Source organism: Diabrotica undecimpunctata, chromosome 4 (genome assembly GCF_040954645.1).
Source record: "Diabrotica undecimpunctata isolate CICGRU chromosome 4, icDiaUnde3, whole genome shotgun sequence".
Lineage (NCBI taxonomy): Eukaryota > Metazoa > Arthropoda > Insecta > Coleoptera > Chrysomelidae > Diabrotica > Diabrotica undecimpunctata.
Window position 1 is genome coordinate 28,305,508 of NC_092806.1, and position 21,603 is coordinate 28,327,110.

The window sequence follows — 21,603 nt, forward strand, 5'->3', positions numbered from 1 at the left end:
TGTTTTGGAGTCCAAAGTCTTCTAAATTTTCTATTGATTGATTGTTTAGTTTGTTATTAATACTTTCGTATTTACTTTAGTTTAATATTATGACTCCCAGTGCCTCTTCCTTTTTTTTTTGATGTTTCTAAAATTAGTTTATATGTACTTTGATTTCCTTCATTTCCAGTCAAACGAAAATTTAAATACTATTCTCTTAAATATACACTTTTTATTTCTTATCACTAGCCAAGTCGAAAGGAAATACCTTTTTAATCTATTATAGATAAGAAATTGTAATAAGATGTTTAATTTTGTTTGCTGATAGGGTGCCAATGGTATAATGTTTTATGTATGATAAAACCATATTTTGTAAACAAAAACAATTAATTTTAAGTATAGTTTGTAAGAAACAAACACTTTTTAGCAATTGAGATTATACATAGATTAAATGAAAATGAGTGTGTGTAAAATTTAGTACTATATTAGCAAATTTTTACCAGCTGTTTAGGTATTCATGAATTGTTTAAGTAAATTGTCTGATTCCATAGTCACTATACACTTTCTGAATTAACATTTTTTGTAATAGTTAAAAAAGTCAACCCATACTTGATAACAGTTTAATTTATGAATAAAGCACTGAAAACAACTATTTTCCAATATTTATTAACGTGACAGCATTTTTGTCTCAAAGTGCAGGCAATAATTATTCTAGACATGCCTAAAACACAATAAAACTTCCGACTGAAAGAAGGTCCTGGGAAGAACCATATCTTTGCATACCGTAAAATGGGCTGAAATTGATCACTCATTTATTCAACTTATTCATTCAAAAATATGATAGTAAATTGTAAAATTCACTACATATTTTTTACTAATATGATTCAACAAGATCTATATTAAATATTTCTCCATTAAAGTCATCATTCATTTAAAAATGGCGAAATTGATTACCTCTTTTTTAGTGAATGGAAATAGCATAATACGTAATGCTGGCCGATCATGTTCACCCCACTTTATAAATATTTTTCAAAAAAATGTAAGCATTCTGAAAAATGTATACTGGGGCGAAATTGATCATTGCAATTTAAACCACAATTTGCTTTCCTACAGATTTATTTTATTCACACAAAAAACAAAAATATGCTAATACACCCTAAATTAGGTTTTACAAACAAAAGTTATCAATGATATTAACAAAAACTGATCTAAAGAGATATTCATTAAAAACTAATATTTTCTAAAAATTGTAATCGTATGAAACAGGTCATGAAAAGTAAACTTTATTATGCTTAAACCAAAGAATGGCAAAGTTGGGCCAGTACTGCAATGTAGAACACCAAAAAACGTAATTTTAAACATCTTTGAACATATTTATATTAAGTTTAAAGTGATATCCTACATCTCCATTACATCAACCCGTTTTTTAAACATACAAGCTGTTTCTGTTGAATTAAGGAATTCAGGATAGGGCAAAATGGCAATAATATCACTCACTTTAACCGAAAATTTATCATACCAGTTTGAAGGACTTCTTCTTCTTCCCATGCCGTCCCCATTAACGGAGGTTGGCGACCACATTTCTAAAAGTTTCTCAGTCTTTTGCAACGTGGAATAATTCGTCTACAGTCATGTTTGTCCAGTCTTGAATATTTCGCAGCCATGTTTGTCCAGTCTCGAATATTTCGCAGCCATGACTTCCTCTTTTTGCCTATTCCCTTTTTGCCATCGACTCTACCCGGCATGATGACCTGTAGAAGACTATATTTATCATTCCTCAGTATGTGTCCAAGGTATGCAGTCTTGCATACTTTTATTGTTCTCAACAATTTTTTGTCTCGACCCATCCTTCTCAGCACTTCCTCATTGGTGACCCTAGCAGTCCATGGAATTCTCAACATTCTCCGGTCTATCCAAAGTTCAAAGGCTTCAAGCTTCTTAACTATTTGCGCTTTTAACGTCCACGTTTCTACCCCGTACAATAGTTGGGACCAGACGTAACATTCAACAAACGTCAAGCTCAGCGCAGTATTCAGATTTTTGTCACAGAACAATTGCTTGAATTTTAAGAATGCTGCCCTTGCCATTTCTATTCATACCCTGATCTCTTGGCCTGGATCTAATTCTGTGTTGATGTAAGCTACCAGATATATATATTTTGCCACTCTCTCTATTCGCTGTCCACCAAGGGTTAGTTGTTCATTATTTATCGGACTCCTTGATATTATTAAAATTTGGTCTTATCTGTGTTGATGTCAAGTCCCATTTGAATGCATTCACTATTTATTGCAACTAGTAAAGTTTGTAATTCTTTTATACTCTCAGCCATTATTACCGTGTCATCTGCATTTACGATTTCTAAATTCCCGTGGCTGCAAAGGAGGAAACAATAATTCGTTTTATAGCGCTGTTTTTGTCCGCTGTTTTTGCTTTTCTCTCCATGTGCTGAATGGCAGTGTTTAACAAATTTGGAAAATCTTTCTCATCTATTGTGGCAATGCTGAGTGACAGTTTTTCCAATCACTAAGAGTTTCCCTCTAAGCCATCTGAAATGGGCGGAAAAAACAGACATCAAGTGGTTGGGACAAATGTGTTGAGTTTTTGACCAAACATACCATGGACAACCACATTGATTTGTTCGCATAAAGATTTCACCTCATCGGTAAAATGTGAGGAAAGGTTAGCTCCTATGATGATTTTTCGCACTTCAAGACGTTTTGCATGTGGTAAAAAGGTCAAAGTAAACCAATCCGTAAATGTCTGTGAATCTATTCATCCATGATGGGTGCGATTATATCGAGAACCTACAGAGCAGCATCTGTCAGTATAGCAAGGTGATCCTTTTGGACCATTTTCAGTCTATTGTAACCACATTTTTTCTGCTTTATAAATTCTATATAGTGGTAACAGCAATCCTGAAGCTAAAGCACACATCATTATAGTCGTTGCTGCTTTAGTAAAATTAAAAACTCGTTCGGGATATTTGGTGCCGTGTTGAAATATCATTTTCTTATTTCCGGGGTTATCTTGTATATTAGTCTCATCGTAATTGGATATGTTATTAGGTGGAATATTTTCTAATTCTCTACGAAGATTCTCGAAGTAGGCAACTAAAGTTTCTTTTGAAATATTAGCTCTAGGTCTTTTAATATTTTTCGCCAATTTTTGGGTAATTTCTCCTTTATACCGTCTCAGTAATGAATATACCCAGTCAGTTCCAGGTAAATTGTTTTTGAAAAGAGGCACTTGTCGACCCTGGGCATCCAAACACTTTTGGCTAAATATTTTATATCTCGCAAGTCAAGGGGAAATCCCCACTCGCCGCATACTGCAGCGCGATGTATAATATTTTTTTCTTCGTTCGCGGAAAATACAGTCTGTCCACCATTTTTTCTTTCCATATCGGCCATTATAGCGGTTATTAAGGGTTTCATAGGGAATTTTATATTCTTCGACAGCGCGACGTAAGGACCATCCTTCCTCAAGAACTTTCTGGAGGGCATTTTTTCTGAAAAGAAAGCACTAATTTAAGATTTCTTCAGAAAAAATGTTATCAATTTCGCCCCCGGTGTAGATCAATTTCGCCCCACAAACCTGATCAAATTAACCCCATTGTGAATTTTTAAATTTCCAGCATAAATTATGATATCCTGAAAATTAGCGTGTTTACATGAGTGTTCACAGAGAACATGTAACTATTAAGATAGTTAAAATCGCACATTTTTTGTAGTTTTTCTCAGGCATCGGAAAGTTAGGAATCTAAAGAAACTTATCAAAAATATAGCTATAATTTAAAAAAGCTTTTTTCCATAAAAAAATGTACTTACTTCAACTAAACAATCACAGGTTTCACGTTAATGTTTACTAACTAAAGCGACGTTTTCAACCGTTTATTAAGCTTCTTAGATTTCAGGGAAAATTAAAATATTCAAAATCATTCGCAATTATCAAATTCGCACTTTTGGATCAATTTCACCTAATTTTACGGTATAAGAACTACTAAAAATATTTGTAAATAATTTGCGAATAATTTTCTAAACGCAACAGTTTCATTTGATCTTTTTCGAGTAGATTTCTAAAATTTCAACATTACTGTAGTGTTTAAAGCTAGATATTGTATTATTAATTAATATACATGTAGTGAGATTAAAAAAATGTTAAAAATATTAAATAATATTATTTTTTAGCATTTTAGATTGACTACAATAAATCTTGATACTATTTAAAAAACATTTCAACGAAAACTTCAGTGTCTACTTTAAAATTGAATATATTATTTTCTATTGCAAAATCAAATTAAGCTGCGGCTGGGACAAGCAAATAATTTATGATCCAATAATATTTTTACCTAACAATAAACCCATCGGCTACTCATTGTACGGTTATAATTACGACAAACATGTTGTGTACTATATTTATTAGTTGGTATCCTTATCTAAAATAATATTTGAAGGTGTGATATATTACATAGCTGACGCGTTGACCCATTTATTGCAAATCCTTTTTACGTCAGTTACATATTTATTACAAAAAATGGGACTAAGTGTATATAATTAACAAACAGGATATGAAATGACATTTCTGTGGTACGCAATCAAAATTTTATCCTATAGATACTAAGTAATCAACACGACAAAAAAAAAACAACTGAGTAAATTAAAGCAGCGAATATAATTATTATAGAAAGAGTATCAGATACATAAATTAAATAGTATGAATTAAAATGGCTTTAAAATGTCCTTTAGATCTAGTTAAATCGGTTATTTTAAAGAAAGATACAAGTGATAGTTTTCGATGAAATTAAAAGGCCGCCTAATCTTATAATGCTTTTTATAGCTGAACCACCTACCCTACCACCTAGACCTACCAGTGACTACCGTTGACCCCGACAAAACGTGAGAATACACAAAGAAATGGATCACTGAAGCCATCAACAATACTAATCCCTAAATAATTACTTTAAAATGCCACAAGAAAATAGCTTCAGAAGAATAGCTAGGAAAAAACATTGGATGACTGAAGAGACTCTCAATCTTGTAGAAGAAAGACGAAAACTTAGAAACGGCACATCAAATTCACAACAAAGAGAAATGGAGATATATACCATAAATACAACTATAAAACACTTGTGCAGAAGGGACAAAAATAATTATATTAAAAACATATGTGTACAACTAAAAGAACATGCTGACCGCCAAGAATCTAGAGAACTTTTCTCAAAAGTCAAGTATCTAGCGAGAGAATTCAAACCGTAGACACAGATCATCAAAGATAATATTGAAAATACCATAATAAACCCAGACGGTATCGCAGAGGTGTGGAAACAATATTGCGAAATACTATTCTCTAACGACGACCCAGACAATAATACAGAGAAAAGACGTTATGAAACCTCAAATATTGAAATCCTGCCGTAAAATGTTGGACCGCCCATCGCTCAAATTACTCAGTTCTAGCAGAACTTAACATAAAAACTAGACTCATCACAACTATCAACCAAATATATTATTGCGTGTTCTAATTTTCCTGGAATGGTGTAATCGACTGCTTATCTCTCTGTCGAAATATATGTAGCTTTGTACATTTTGAATTCTTCTTCTTATTGCACCGTCTCCTTTGTATCTTGGGAAACTGCTGTACGAAAGATTTCTGCAGATGAGCGTTGAAACCATCTCCTAAGGTAATTCAGTTACGAGTTTTGACGTCTTCCTACTGATCTTTTGCCCTGGACTTTACCTTCCAATATGATTCGGAGTAATTCATATCTTCTACCTCTCAACACATGAGCCAAGTATTGTCTTTTCTTCTCTTTGACCATGCTTCTTTCTGTTTACTCATATGCTGAAGTACCTTATGGTAACTTACGCAGCAGAAACCTAACTCGACAGAGAGAACAAAAAGAATGCTCGAAACAGTAGAGATGAAAACCTTAGAAAAATCTTAGAAGATAGAAGTTCAGATAGACTCAATAGGAAGACGATCAGTAGGAAGACCACGAAAACGATGGAACGACAAATTACTGGAGGCACATTTAAAAATAGACAGAGTCAGATCTACACAAAAAGAAGGGGAAGAAGAACTTGTGGTATTGTCTAACATATTTGCATTTTTAGAATTACTGGTAGGTGCTCTATTAATTGGTTCATTATCGCATGGAGTATTGTCAGTGTCAAGAACAGATCCTACAAACAAATTGGGGATTAATTGTTCTTTCAACCATTTTTTGTAATTTTCTCCATTCATGTCATCATGATGATCTCCCAACTTTTGCACCTGATACTAAAATCAAAAGGTCATTCGGTGTAAAATCCATTTTCCCACCACCGTGTATAATAACTAACATACTTCCTTTTGGAATGTTTTTGAACAATCATTTACCACTATCATCTGACTAGCCATTCGGCGTAATGTGTCCTGCATGTACATAGGTTGCATGAACATATATCATCTGCTTACCGTCACTTCTGTAGTATTTAATATTGTCTAAATACTTAAGACGTAGAGTACGAGTGTCATTCTGTTCAATTAATACACGTCGATTATCTTTCGTTTTCTTCTATTTTAATCGCAAATCTTCTACAATCCTGTAGAGATATCTCACACTTTCAGTTCACTCGTACTTCTCTTCAAGCCTTTTCTACAAAAGCTTCAATAATATACGACAACTTTCAGTCTCATGACAATGGTAAATTGTATTTCTAATGAATTGTTTGTAGTAGTTCTTTAATAGTGTCACAGTTGCTTTCTGTTTAACAGGTATTGTAACTTAAAATTCTTGAAGCTGCGTTTGTTAACATATTCGCTTGTTGAATGATCCTTTCTACTATGCGTACAGATACTTCAGTAGCTTCACTCACACGTTGTTTAATACTGGTTCGATTATCTTCAGGAAATAGTATTTGCATATATTTAAATACATTGTAAACTATTCCTTTGGATTCTGGTGTCAATCTGATCTGTTTACTCGTACTTCACTTAACCATCTCCATTCTACAAAATATTTTCTAATGTGTACACGTAGTAGCACCTTTTTTTATAAGAGTGAATTGCAAACTTGTTTTAAATCCAGTGGTTAAAAATTCTGGAAAATAATTCTTATCAGTTTAATACAATATTTGTAAAAGCAAAAGTAAATAATACAATATTTTGCGGTTTCAAATTTAAAATAATCTCAAATGTTTTAATAATCCAACGCAACTGCATAGGCGATAGGTTATTGTGTACAGTGTACGCGATAAAATATTTCGTGGAATTGTTCGTCACTGTATTTGAAACTAGCTGTAGACACTATGGTAGACACTTACATATCGAACAGAAAAATTTAAATACTGGTATTGTAGTTTTATATAATTAACATATATTTTATTTGAAGGGTATTGTATTGCGAAAAATGTCTAATTTTGTTGAAACGCCCACCTGACAGGTCGAAGTTGATGGAGCTGAAATCGAAGGACCTGCAAGATTATTTAAATAAGAGAAATATATCTACATACGGTTTAGTCGGTAGGTTTTTGATTATTTTTATATTATAATATAGTGAAATAGTAAAATTGGGTTATGAAGTACCTACATATTTTCCTATCACTTTTACAAATGTGACATATAATGTAACCGTTGAACGACCTATAAGAAACCGTGGGTGCCAATGGGTACCTCCGAAACAATAAAACTCACAACTTTCTTTGAAAGTCAATTATAAAGGTCGATTCAAACACGTCAGTCACGTCTCGTCACAGTCCCGGCGCCGAACCGAACAATCCGTCATACAAAATATTCTTTATTAGAAATATGCCGCCGGCATTCACATTCATCTGATTCATCAGTTGACGAACAGTTTTCCAGCAGTCAGGTTTCGACACGTCTATCGCCCGGCCGATTTTATAATCTCAGCGACGAATTTTTTGGTTTTGCCGGGAACATGACGGGCGGTACAAGTGAACAAATTAAAATTATTGACGAACAATTAATAGAATGTGTGAGAAAATATAATGTTTTATATGATTTGTCGCATGCAAAATACATGGACATTAATTTTAAAAATAATATTTGGCAGGAAATAATAATAATATTTGCTAATTCTTCATCCGAGAAACTTTCCATCTTTTCAACAGATTGGTCGCCGAAGACTGATGCATTTCGGGTGTGTGCGAATAGAGGAACGAATAGTTCTGTGACCAGACGGGACCGGTTCGGCGCCAGACTGTGACGGGACTGATGTGTTTGAATCGACCTTTAGGCCTCGTCTTGCTCAGTCTCTCAGGTGTTAGAACGTCTTATCTTAGAAATAAATCTGAAAAATGAGTTTGGCTAGGACAAATAAACCAAGATATTAACTAATCTTATTTACTATACATAAAAAAATATATAATTGAAATTTTAATATTAAATTAAAATCAAAGCTAATCTTGCCTACAGCTTTACAAAAAATATTTTTAAATGATACTTATGGCTTCTGATGTTGTCTTAGAGAAGACAGGATATGAGTAGTTAGACCTGATTGCAGAATGTAGTTGTTGGTTTCTAGTTCCAGTTGTTGATATTGGTATTATAATCCAGGAATATGTTGAATTCCTATAGCAGCGGCCACCTACTGCAGTATTTTACTCCCAATGGTCGACCATGTGGTTCGGGAAGTCTTCACCCATAAAGGTGGACAAAAAAAAACTAGAATAATGAACCTTGTGTTAGCAACAGCATATTTTTAAAATATTTCCTTGCCATATGAAGATTGAAAATAATTACAATATTAAATAGCAAATAGGCAAGGATAAAATGAATATAATTATTATTAAACAAATTGTTTAAATTATATTAAAGATACTAACTGCTAACAAAAAGAATTACTCAGCATAATCAAAGACAGGAAAATACAATACTTGGGTCGTGTGTTGAGAGGTGAAAGATATGTATTACTCCAAATCATATTGGAAGGTAAAGTCCAGGGCAAAAGATCAGTAGGAAGAAGCCAGAACTCTTGGCTAAATGACCTGAGGAGATGGTTTTACCGCTCATCCACGGAAATCTTTCGTGCAGCAGTTTCCAAAGCTACAATTGCCATTTAGATCGCCAACCTTCGAAAGAAGACGGCGCAATACGAAGAAGACACTAACTGCACATGGTATGAAAAGAAGCATATGTGTTGGAGGTTAGATATGTAGGTACAAATAGAGAAATTATAAAAAGACGCTGGATATTGGTTAAATATTAAATATAACTTACCCCAGAGAAAGATTTAACGATATAAATGAATTTTCAATCGAAGATCCAGCTTAAATAAACGAAAGACAATATGAAAAAAATTCTACCTCTTCAGAATTGAAGTGACGTGAGAGAGCAGAGTTGTTTACTGACAGATATAGTTTGTCTTTTGAAGTGAGGCATAGAAATTTATATACGTTCTATCTCATAGAACATAACAGGGTCTGAATAAAGGAATTAGAATATTTAGTGAAAATATAAAGTTAGAGTTTAGATTATAACAAAATATTTAGTAAATAGAAAGTTGACGTTAGGTTTGAACGTCAACTATTTGTGGAATAAAAATAGTAAAATGAAAGAGACAAGTTAATAAATGAATAAAATCGAAAGAAATTGGAATAAAATAGTTATTTAAAGAAAAATAACAAACATGTGACGTTGGTAACGTTACAATGTCTTAAGAATCACCACGAATATGTTGTCAATGCCAAAAGGAGAATATTCGCGTATGATGACAACAATTGTATACTTCGAATAAGAGAAAGTATTTCGGTATAAAGTTTCATCAAACTTTGGTAGACTCATTGTAAGAAGATCGTAGCTATTAGATAATAACCATATCCAAATTAGAGTCGAGATTTCTAAACACCAATCAATCTAGTAAATGAAAGAAATCGCTCAAAGTTAATATTACAAAAATGAAATAGTTGACAGATAGTTGAGAGACAGATATATCACAAGCCATTTATTACAATGAAATCAGTTTTGTAAACTATGTGTAGTCCATCGTATTTTGTGATGTTGATATTCAAAGTACATCTCCAACGCAGTTTTCTTAAAGTGGTGATACTGAAAGATAACTGCCAAACACTATAAAGGAAAGAAAACGGAGTATACAGGGAAAAGTGAAAGGTAAAAGAAGAATAGGGAGTAAAAATCCATCTTGACTGCAAGGTAGTTGTAATTCTAAAGCAACTAAGATGAAAAGGTATCTTAATCTAAGGTATTCTCTAGATTTGAACTCTCTTGTGTAATTAGCAAAATTTTTCGACGACCTGGATCCAAAAAACCGTCCAAACTAGTATCTATGAGATATTGACTCAACAAAGATTTTTGGCAACCCAAATGCTAGATATACCAGACAACTACAGGTTACTTTATATTGGTAAAACACACGAAGAGATTAAAACTGATCCAAAAGCAATTGGTTTTGTAAAGGAGGGATGAAACTCATAATTAGTAGTGGATTTTCCACGGAGTAGTATTGCGGTTAGTTCTATTTTTAATTATCATCACACAAGAAATAATAAGAAAACACTTAAAATGCGTAAATTAAAAGTAACTAAAGTGGGAGAATGACTGCAATATACAATCAAATTTGGCCCCCGGTGCGCGGGCCTCAAACCTTAGATGGACAAGAGGTGCTAAGAATCTCCGTGAATGCTAGGACCCATCCGCAAGTGGAAAAACGTAAAAATAAACCAATGGTTCAGATCGGAACCTGAGATATTAGAAGCATGTTAGAGGCAGGCAAAATCCACAACACCATCCAAAAAATGAAGAACTTCAATATTAATATCCTCGAAAGAGGCGAGATGAGATGGCCTGATTCAGGAATAATGAACATTGACAAGAATGATGATCAATTGGTGATGTTAATAAATATGTTAGTAGCTGATTATAATAAAAAACATATGTAGGTATAGCAATCTCAGGGCGGACGTTCAAGAAAAAATAATGACCATAAAGAGCAGCAAAAATGATAGGTTGGATAAACGATACAATATGGCACAACAAAAGCATTATCATAGGTACCGAACACACAAGGTATGTATAAGATCTATAATAACACATACTACACAAATATCAAAAAACCAAAGATTACTGGAAACAACAGAAATGATATTTCGTACAATTACTAGACGCTATCCCTAAACAGAGAAAGAAATAACTCGTAAGACATGCCTAAAAGTCCGAATATATTATTAACTAAGTATTAAACAAGAGGGTGGCATGAACACATTCATAGAATGAAAAATCACTAGTACTACACTAATGGGCTGTAGTCGACATAGTTGAAGCAATGATCTAGGCATGAAGGGGGCACGCGTATGAAGAGAAAAGCAATCCTGAAATCAAGAAAAGGAACATTGAAACATTTATGTACATATCATTAGTTGCTGTATTAGTAAGCGTTCTAAATAAATCTTTGTTAAATTTTTTAGTATAAAATTAGTTCAGGAACTAATATAGGTTCATTTCATGTTGCAGAGAAGCAAGAATTGGTAGATTTATTTTGTAATAAACACATACCCGAAAAACCCAAACGGGGCGTGGAGAAACTCACAGCGAATTTTGCTGGTTCATTACCTAATTTAAGACCATTAAATGAAATTTTTGGTAAGTAAACTTTTTGTTTTTTTATGATTTTAACATTATGTAATAATATTATTTAGTCTCATACAAAGTTCTTTTCTTCCATTGGTTGGCGTTGGAAGGACTAATTATCTAGACTAAAATTAGATTATATTTTGCTACAGTATATTTGCAAGTTTTTTGTTCGGGTGGTAAATCGTCAAACGGGTCATGGGAAACTCAATGGGAAATTCTAAACTGTTGGAATTCCTGCTTCCCTGATTATTTTACATATAAAATCATCATAAAGTATTTGTAGTACAGTACTAATCGAGTAACGACGAGAAGTAGATCCACCAGGCTTGAGAATGGCAAGTGAGACCTTGCCGAAACGTCGCCAAAACAATGGTTTTCAAGAAAACCAGCATTTTACAACGCGGAGTCAAACCCGAAAAAATAGTGACAGCATATATATATATATATATATATATATATATATATATATACATATATATTATATATATATATATATATATATATATATATATATATATATAATATATAATATAATAAAGTAGCAGAGAACGTTTTCTTCAGAATACCGTATTTGTTGCTGTAACATTTTCTTACAACAAAAATTTAAAAGGTCCAACATTGACAAGTTGATAAAGATAAGCAAATAACTGTTATCATATTATTACCAAAAATTCACGATAGTATCGATTATTCAAATATTTTGAATTGTATAAATTTTTAAATATGTATTAAAAATTTGTGAACCTAAGGTATCGATGATTCGATAAAAATAAAAATAGTTGTGTAGTGACGTTGGATATTATGGTGATTTACCTATCATACCATAAACACGGTTTGTCATTCCAAAACAATCCCAACAGTAACACGTCATTCAGTAGCCAGAATGATAATTAAAATAAAACTTTATTACCAGATATTCAAGAAATGTGCTTCCCAAACTGATTAATTGACCTTTATCGTAGTATTTACAGAATTTATTTCCATGCATAAAATAAATACAGTTTAATCTTAACAATAATAAAAATTTTAAAACTATTAAAATTCACTTTTATATAAAGAGACGAAAAACATTCGCCAACAACTGTGAGCAAAGATAGCTGTACTTTCCTATTTCTTATTAGGAAAGTCATTATTTAGAAAGTTACATCTAGCTAAAAAATTCTCTTGTAATTTTGTCATGACCTTTTATTGCATTTTTTGTGGATGAAGTTATTTCTTTAATAGTCTCTTCTCATATCATAGCTCTGTTTGAATGCCATTCTCCCGTAGGCTAATGGTTTTATTAATCTTTTAATTAATTAATCCTCGTTTAGTAATGTTCACATTTCTATATTTTTTCAAAAATATACATTTGTTAAGCTGTCATTTGTCGTCTGCCAGAATCATGACTGTCCTCAATTATAACAGTAAAGATAACTAGTAAATGTTAAATGTACAATCGTAATCGTATACAATGACATCACTATTGTTTTTTTATAAATAAAAAAACCAAAGTCGAAAAATTACTGATGTTGCAATTTTTTAGTTACTTTTCGTCTAAACTATCATGGATGGTCAATTAAGTTCATGAAAAACCAATATTTTCATTTTTTAGCCGTTAAAATTATTAAATAATTTATGGATATATCAGCAACAACTGCCTTTGTTCCAATTTTTTATAAATATTAATACATTTTGAAATATATCTGAGTGATATATCATACAAATCATGAGGCTATTGTCAGTAAATCTAACTTTGCAAAATTTCAATTATACTGTTTCTATAGTTAATTAGTTATGTTAAATGTTTTTTTACTAATAAACAATAATTAGAATAACTTTGTTACTTTTCACGATACACGTTTTTTCGCCAAACATATTAAAAAACAATACCCTCTAAAACAAAAGATTTTTTTCTAAACATTATATCTTTTGTTTATAAATATTCGAAAGACTCGAAATTTCCAGGGATTTTCCAAAAATACAAAATTTTGCGCGTCCGCTGCCACTTCATCCTCCCGTCTTTTCCGTGGCCTTCCTTTTGGTCTTGCGCCCTGCATTTTACTATCTAGGGCTCTTTTCGGCAATCTTTCTGTCTCCATTCTTACTACATGACCAGCCCAGCGAAGTCTCTGAAGTTTAACGAATTCTGAGATCGGTGTCTCTTTGAACAGTTGGTAGAGTTCATGGTTGTACCTGGATCTCCATATTCCGTTTTCGTTAATAGGTCGAAATATCTTTCTTAGGACTTTTCTTTCGAAGACTTCCAGTTTTCTTTTTGTCTCTTCTGTCATCACCCATGTCTCGCATGCATAACATACTATTCGTCTGATAATAGTTTTGTAGACCCTGATTTTCGATCTCCAGTGTGTGTTTTTGGAGCGAAACACATGATCGAGTGAAAAATAAGCTTTGTTTCCCTTTAGTATTCTTCTTTGGATTTCTGGTTCTTCTGTTCCATCCGTGTTTAATGCAACTCCTAAATATGTGAAACTTTCTACTGTTTCAATATCGTCCTCTAATTCAACTGTGCGTCTGTTTCCCCTAGCTCTTGCCTGTGTTAATTTTTTTGTCTTTTGAATATTTATTTCTAGTCCGGTCTATTTTGCCTTTGTTTTTAATTGTGAATATATTTCTGCCGCCTGTATCTGTATTGATTTATTTGTTAGGAGATTACCTCTTCCTATATTCAGCCTTCTTATCACATTCCAAGGTCAGGTTGAATAGTGTCGGTGCCAGCCCGTCTCCTTGCTTTAATCCTTGGACTATTGTAAAGTTTTCAGTGAGCTCATTTTGGACTCTGACAGTTGCTATTGACGAATCCATTCTTGTTTTTACCAGTCGGGTCTTGTTTTTACCATTTTTGGGGGATATTAAAGCTCTGCAATATTTGATATAACTTGTTCCTATTAATTGAGTCGTAGGTTTGTTTGAAATCTATGAATATGTTGTGGACGTCAATGTCGTATTCCCACGATTTGTTTAAAATTTGTTTCACTGTGAGTATTTGGTCAGTTGTAGATCTTCATTGTCGGAAACCGGTTTGATATTCCCCGACAATATTTTCAGTTAGTTGTTGGAGTCGTTTGTTTAGTATGTAAGTAAAAATTTTGTACGCCGTGCACAAGAGGGTTATGCCGCGATAATTTTCGCATTTCAGTTTATCCCCTTTTTTATAGATTGGGCATATAATACCGGTTTTCCAATCATTAGGGATCTTTTCATCATTCCAAATGTTGTTCATGAGCATATGCATTTGTCCTACTAGGTGATCGCCACCTAATTTATATAGCTCATTATATAGGGGGACGTTGTCATTACCTGGAGCCTTTTGTGCTCGTATTGCCTGTTTTACCTCTTCCATCGTTGGGGGTTCTATATTTTCGGTGTCTCCTCATTGTGATGCATGTCCATATGCTCTTCATTTTCTTGTGTCCCTAAAAGTGTTTGGAAATAGGTTTTCCAGACTGATTTTATTTCTTTTGGATCACTGGTTATTTGCCCTTCTTGATTTCTGCATAGATTTGTTCTGAGTTTGTATCCTTCTCTTAAATTGCGTAGATATCTGTACGCCTGTCTTATATTGTTGCTTTGAAGATTTTCTTCAATTTTCTGTATATTGCCGTTTTCGTATTTTCTTTTCTCTGTTCGGCATATTTTATCGGCCCTCCGTCTTGCATCTTGGTAACTTGCCCTTCTTTCTCTGGTTCTTCTTTCCATATATTTCTTATGTTCTTCATTTCTTTTCTGTATGGCCTTATTAAACTCGTTATTAAACCATTCCCTTTTTGTATTTTTTTTTCTTTTTCTTGCTGCGTCAATAACTTTTGTTTTGATTTCTTCCCAATGTTCTTCGGTGTCTAGACTGCCTGTGTCTGTCAGTGTTTGTGTTATCTCTCTCTCATAGTTCTGTTTGACATCTTGTTTCAATTTTTGTATATCTAGCTGTTATGTTCTTTGTTCCTGTCTTTCCCTCCTGTTTCTCTGAATTCTGCATCTGTACTAGGAGATGGTCAGATCCGCAGCATGCTCCTCTTCGGCTCTTCACATCTTGTATGCTTGTGGCGGCCCGTTTGTCAATCAAAACATGATTAATTTGGTTGGCAGTTGTTCCTCCAGGCATAATCCATGTCGCTTTGTGTATGTCGGGGTGTGGGAAAAAAGTCGAACTTATGATCATGTTTTTTCTACTGGCAAAGTTGATAAGTAATTCTCCATTTTCATTGGTGGGAGTGAATGTTTACCAATGGTTCCTAAGAAAAGTTCTTCTTTGACTATTCATATCTCCTAGTACGATCTTGTTGTCGTATACTTCTTCTAGCAGTTCGTAGAAATCTTCTTTTATTTCCCTGCTACGTTCTTCTGTTGGGCAATGTATGTTAATGATTGAGAGATTAAAGAATTTTGTTTTTATTCTTAGTTTTAATATTCTCTCATTCACTGCTTCGAAATCTAATATGGCGTGTTTTATCATATTGTCAACTATGAAAGCTACTCCGAACTCTTTCTTTCCGCTCTCTTTTCCGCTATACAGTATTGTATGCGTTTTTGTGTCTTTTATTCCGTGTTCTAGCCATTTAGTTTCTTGTATTGCTGCTAGTTCTATTTTGTATTTTCTGAGCTCGTTAAGTAATGATGCTTGTGCTCCTGGTTTATTCAATGTCAGGACATTCCAGGTACCGAGTGCGTAGTCCGTATTTCTGGTATCCAACCAGAAAGAAATACATAACTATGTATTTCTTTATATTTATTGTCATTCTTGTTCTTGTGTTGGCGACTCACATTCCTCGTTTCTAATATTTCGTCCATGGTACAGTGTATTAAAAAGATTAAGCTTTAAACTGTGTCCATGGTTTCTTTCTAGAATTATAGTTTTTAATTCAGTCAACAATACTGATTTATCATCATTTATACAGATAAATGATTCCAATTTATTTATTTTCCTAATATATTCTTACTGTTTTGTGAACAAATATGTATAATGCACTCATTCATGCTGTCAAAATTTTTATATCACTGTGACACGTTTAAAATTCGGTTTATACTTATTACTTTTATTACAAATTATTTAAAATCCTCTGATTATATACAATAACTGATTACTCTACAAAAAATTATCGTTATCTTTAGGCAAATTTTAAAATTCAGTTACCTCGATTTATTTTTTTAATAGCCTCACAAGTTACTATGTAGAATTTCCCTTGAACTAAAAATATTAATTTCCAACGTTATATATATATATATATATATATATATATATATATATATATATATATATATATAATGAACCAGAAGTATTTGCTGACAACGTAAGGAAGTAAACGTTAGCAGCAATAAAAAATGAAACGAGTACTCTTTTAAATTTTTATTCCAAGCTTTCGGACATTGGTTATGTCCTCCATCAGGGAGCTACAAATGTGATCAATAAATTGTTGGCGTTGGTATAATTAATAATTATATATATATGTATATATATATATATATATATATATATATATATATATATATATATATATATATATATATATATATGAGCAATTCCAATACTTTTCACCCACTTTTGTGGGAGGAGTCTTCGGATTTGCTCCAAATTATACTATGTTATTATGCCTTATGAAATAAGACTACAGTTCAAATTTCAGCCCTCTAGGTACACTAGGGCCCGAGAAATCCCTTCTCAAAGGCCCAAAAAAGGCCCTTTTTAGCCTATATTCAAAAAGCTATATCTCGATGTCCGATAAACCGATTTTAATTTAGAATAGCTCATTTTTTTTTGTTATAACGTCAGCTATTTACAAAACAATTTTCAAAATCCTAGATCCCAAGATCCATTGTCGGGGACTAAATTAGTGTGGACGAAATTTAAAGATTTTGGTTATTTTTAAAAAATCATAAATAGTGAATGGGTAATTAGAAATACTTTTGATAGGTCTTATTTGAAATGTTTTTTTATTACCTTTAAAATGAGACTAGGTAAATTAAAATTTATCGAGTAGATTCAGAGTTAGAGCTATTTGAAATTGATCATTTTCGTGAAAATCGCGTTTTTTCGAATTTTCAAGCTAGCAGCAAAAAAATCTTTGAACTTTTAGAGTAATGAAACTTGGTGTGGTGATAGTTCTTCATATGTACAACAACCTGTAACTCTTTATTTTTGGTGTTTTAGCCATTATTGACCTTATCTAACTGCTTCAAAAATTGTAAAAATCGAGTATTATACATCTGAAGTAAGCCAAAGTACTCGGCTGTTTTGGCATTCTTGAATCAATTTCATATTCATCATCATTATCATATTCATCATCATTTCTCAATATAGATAATAAAAGAACTTACCAAGAGCTTTAATTTAAGTGATGGTAGAATTCTCTGGATGCTCGAAAACAAAAGATTGAATTGTTAACGTTTTTTTATAATTCAGGGTATTAAATCTGTGAAAAGTCGTTTTTGCCTATTAGTAAGTTTATGTAAAATTTTGAGCAACTTTGATTTTGTAGCATATAGAAAACTTCTTTAGTCACTTTTCAAATCTATTAGCAATTGAAACAGTTTTTTAACCACAAAAAAAATGTACCGCCGAGCGGCCAAGAGTGTAAGTATTAATGCTAGTACGAATTCGTGCACGCATGTGTGCACAAATATTTTTTCTCTAATAATTTTTGGAATTCTAATAAATATAATAAGCTTACAATAGAGTTTTACCGTATTATTTTACAAAAATCGCTGAAAAAAATAATAAATTATAGTATATGAATTGAACCTGGCAGTAATAATTACAAATTTCACACTGCCTAAAAAACTGTTTGAATCGCCAATAGGGAATGATTTTAATTATCAACGAAAATTTTTGAATTGAAAAAATATCATTATCTATTAGGATAATGTAAACATGCCGAGTGGAACAGTAGATGCATTATGCTTTAGTATATACAGCTTTAGTATATAGCATTAGTATATGCTTTAGTTCACATTGGAAAACTTTTTATCAAAGTTTTTATCAGAAATGTTTATTCTCAAAACAAACAGTAAAACGAAAATTTTTAAACTTAATTAGAATATAAGAATATTTATATCATATATAGTTATATATTCCAATTAAGTTTAAAAATTTTCATTTTTTTTTGTGGTTAAAAAACTGTTTCAATTGCTAATAGATTTGAAAAGTGACTAAAGAAGTTTTCTATATGCTACAAAATCAAAGTTGTTCAAAATTTTACATAAAGTTACTAATAGGCAAAAACGACTTTTCACAGATTTAATACCCTGAATTATAAAAAAACGTTTTAACAATTCAATCTTTTGTTTTCGAGCACCCAGAGAATTCTACCATCACTTAAGTTAAAGCTCTTGGTAAGTTCTTTTATTATCTATATTGAGAAAAAGGGGTTAGTATTATGAAATCGATTCAAGAATGCCAAAACTGCCGAGTATTTTGGCTTACTTTAGATGCATAATACTCGATTTTTCCAATTTTTGAAGCAGTTAGATAAGGTCAATAATGGCTAAAACACCAAAAATAAAGAGTTACAGGTTGTTGTACATATGAAGAACTATCACCACACCAAGTTTCATTACTCTAAAAGTTCAAAGATTTTTTTGCTGCTAGCTTGAAAATTCGAAAAAACGCGATTTTCACGAAAATGATCAATTTCAAATAGCTCTAACTCTGAATCTACTCGATAAATTTTAATTTACCTAGTCTCATTTTAAAGGTAATAAAAAAACATTTCAAATAAGACCTATCAAAAGTATTTCTAATTACCCATTCACTATTTATGATTTTTTAAAAATAACCAAAATCTTTAAATTTCGTCCGCACTAATTTAGTCCCCGACAATGGATCTTGGGATCTAGGATTTTGAAAATTGTTTTGTAAATAGCTGACGTTATAACAAAAAAAATGAGCTATTCTAAATTAAAATCGGTTTATCGGACATCGAGATATAGCTTTTTGAATATGGGCTAAAAAGGGCCTTTTTTGGGCCTTTGAGAAGGGATTTCTCGGGCCCTAGTGTACCTAGAGGGCTGAAATTTGAACTGTAGTCTTATTTCATAAGGTATAATAACATACTATTATTTGGAGCAAATCCGAAGACCCCTCCCACAAAAGTGGGTGAAAAGTAGTATATATACTACCTGTACACTGCGCGCATTGCTCCGCCTTCAACTTAAATAAATTTGAAGGAAAGACATTACAAAAATATTCATTTGATTTTATTGATTTTAGATAAAACTTGTTTATTTTTTCACGTAGAATCCGAATCTGCAATAAAAGATGAGGTTTTCTATTTGACATTTCAAAGTTGTCTTCCCCGCCACCCCCGTGGATGAAGTTGGAGGATTGTGTTTGGTGTCATTCGATAGATTTTTCAAAAACAATACACACGTGTTTTTGGTTTTTCATTTATAAGCGTATTTGTCGAGATATACTGTTTCCATAATTTTCCTAGGGTATCAGGTTAAATAGTATTTTCCGATTATAGCGCGATCTATCAACAATTCTACAAAAAAATCCAAATAAAAGTTACTTATTTTTTCAAAAGGAATCCAAAAATATTGAGCACTTATTTTTATATTTTTCGATCCGATTTAAATTTCTCGAAATATTCGACCGTCGCTTCTTTTGGAACACTCTGTATATGAAGCAACGGGAAGTCAGGAAACTTCTCTTCGATGGCGAACTAAGTGAATTGCAAATCCAATCTTACTGGAATCTATTGGACGATGTTAAAAATAAGCTTTAATTCCGACAATAAACCTACAGTTTACCCTTGAAAAACACCACCTTTTGCACTCTTTATGCAAAGATAAGGCGTTGAAATGAAAGTAGACTATTGCATTTCTTTTCACTTCAAGGTACACCATTGCCCTACACGTGTTTCAAAGTATGTAATCTGAAATGAAATGCTCTCAACTATTTGGCCGTTATAGTGGCATAACATGTTTGAGTACGCTAATAACGATCTCTATACGACTCAATTCTCGTTGCTTCGTATAGAAGTTGCTACTAGCGAACTCAGATATGTAATGTTGCATTTGTATGGTAAATCATTGTCTGAGTATATGGTATATTATAGTATATGGTCGATTTGGCGATAGTACCTTTTCCTGATTTTGTCCATCGTACTTCGCTGACACCCATTATTTCTATTTCTGGTTTTTCCATTACTTTTATAATATTATGGGTTGTTCCTAACATGAACATACTTGTGACGTTCTATGTCTTAATAGTTTTAAATATGTCCACTTTTGGGTGGTTCCTAACTTTCATAGAGATTTTTTGCAGTCCTTTACTATCTAAGCTCTGCCACGGACCAAGGGCCACTAGGTTTTTAGTTTTTATTAGTATTTGTTTATCAAATACTAATTTCACTGACGATATTCAGTGACATTGACAATATTGAACCAAATTACTGACAGATGTTTACAATAATATATTGTTGAACTATGGACAGTATAAATTAAGAAAGGCGAACAATCAAAGGTAGAGAAACACTTGCTCTGTGGGATTAGAGAAAAATGTTTAAGACTCGACAGCATATCCAATACGTTTGTCATCACATACGAGATCTAAACTTCCTTTCAAAATATATCACCCATACCTTAGCAGACCCTAGATTTAGTACTTTATCCATTTAGCGAGAAGAAAAGAGATAGTAGAAGATAGTCTAATAAAGTGGATCGTATACAATGATATTCTCCTCGATTGCATAATTCGGTCGTAGAGACGCAACACTCATATTGAAGCTAATAACTGTTGAACCTATACAGGTAAAATGACCATATCTCGATCCAAGAAGAAATAAAACATGGCGATTATCATAATAAGTTCAAAAATAAAAAACTGATGACTCACGTGGAATGAAAATTATAAGATACCTGCAGTAAAATTTTCTCTATCAATAAATGTACGTTTTATAATTTTTTAACTATTTTGTTTATTATTTAAAGCTAAATCCCTTTGATCTCCGAGAATAGATACACTACTGTCATTAATCGTAAAATTATTATTTGTACCATCTTTCTTAACGGATTAATAACGGAAATTGTAATTGTAGT

The 21,603-nt window shown here is 32.3% G+C and overlaps 1 protein-coding gene across 1 annotated transcript in view; it reads left to right on the forward strand.

Moving 5' to 3' along the window:
- Positions 1-21,603, forward strand: part of LOC140439371 (E3 ubiquitin-protein ligase RNF34-like) — a 41,045-nt gene that overhangs the window by 2,634 nt on the left and 16,808 nt on the right. The window contains exons 2-3 of the mRNA XM_072529228.1: positions 7,352-7,482; positions 11,449-11,577. Coding sequence (XP_072385329.1) covers positions 7,352-7,482; positions 11,449-11,577 — 260 coding nt within the window. The remainder of the gene's footprint in view (positions 1-7,351; positions 7,483-11,448; positions 11,578-21,603) is intronic.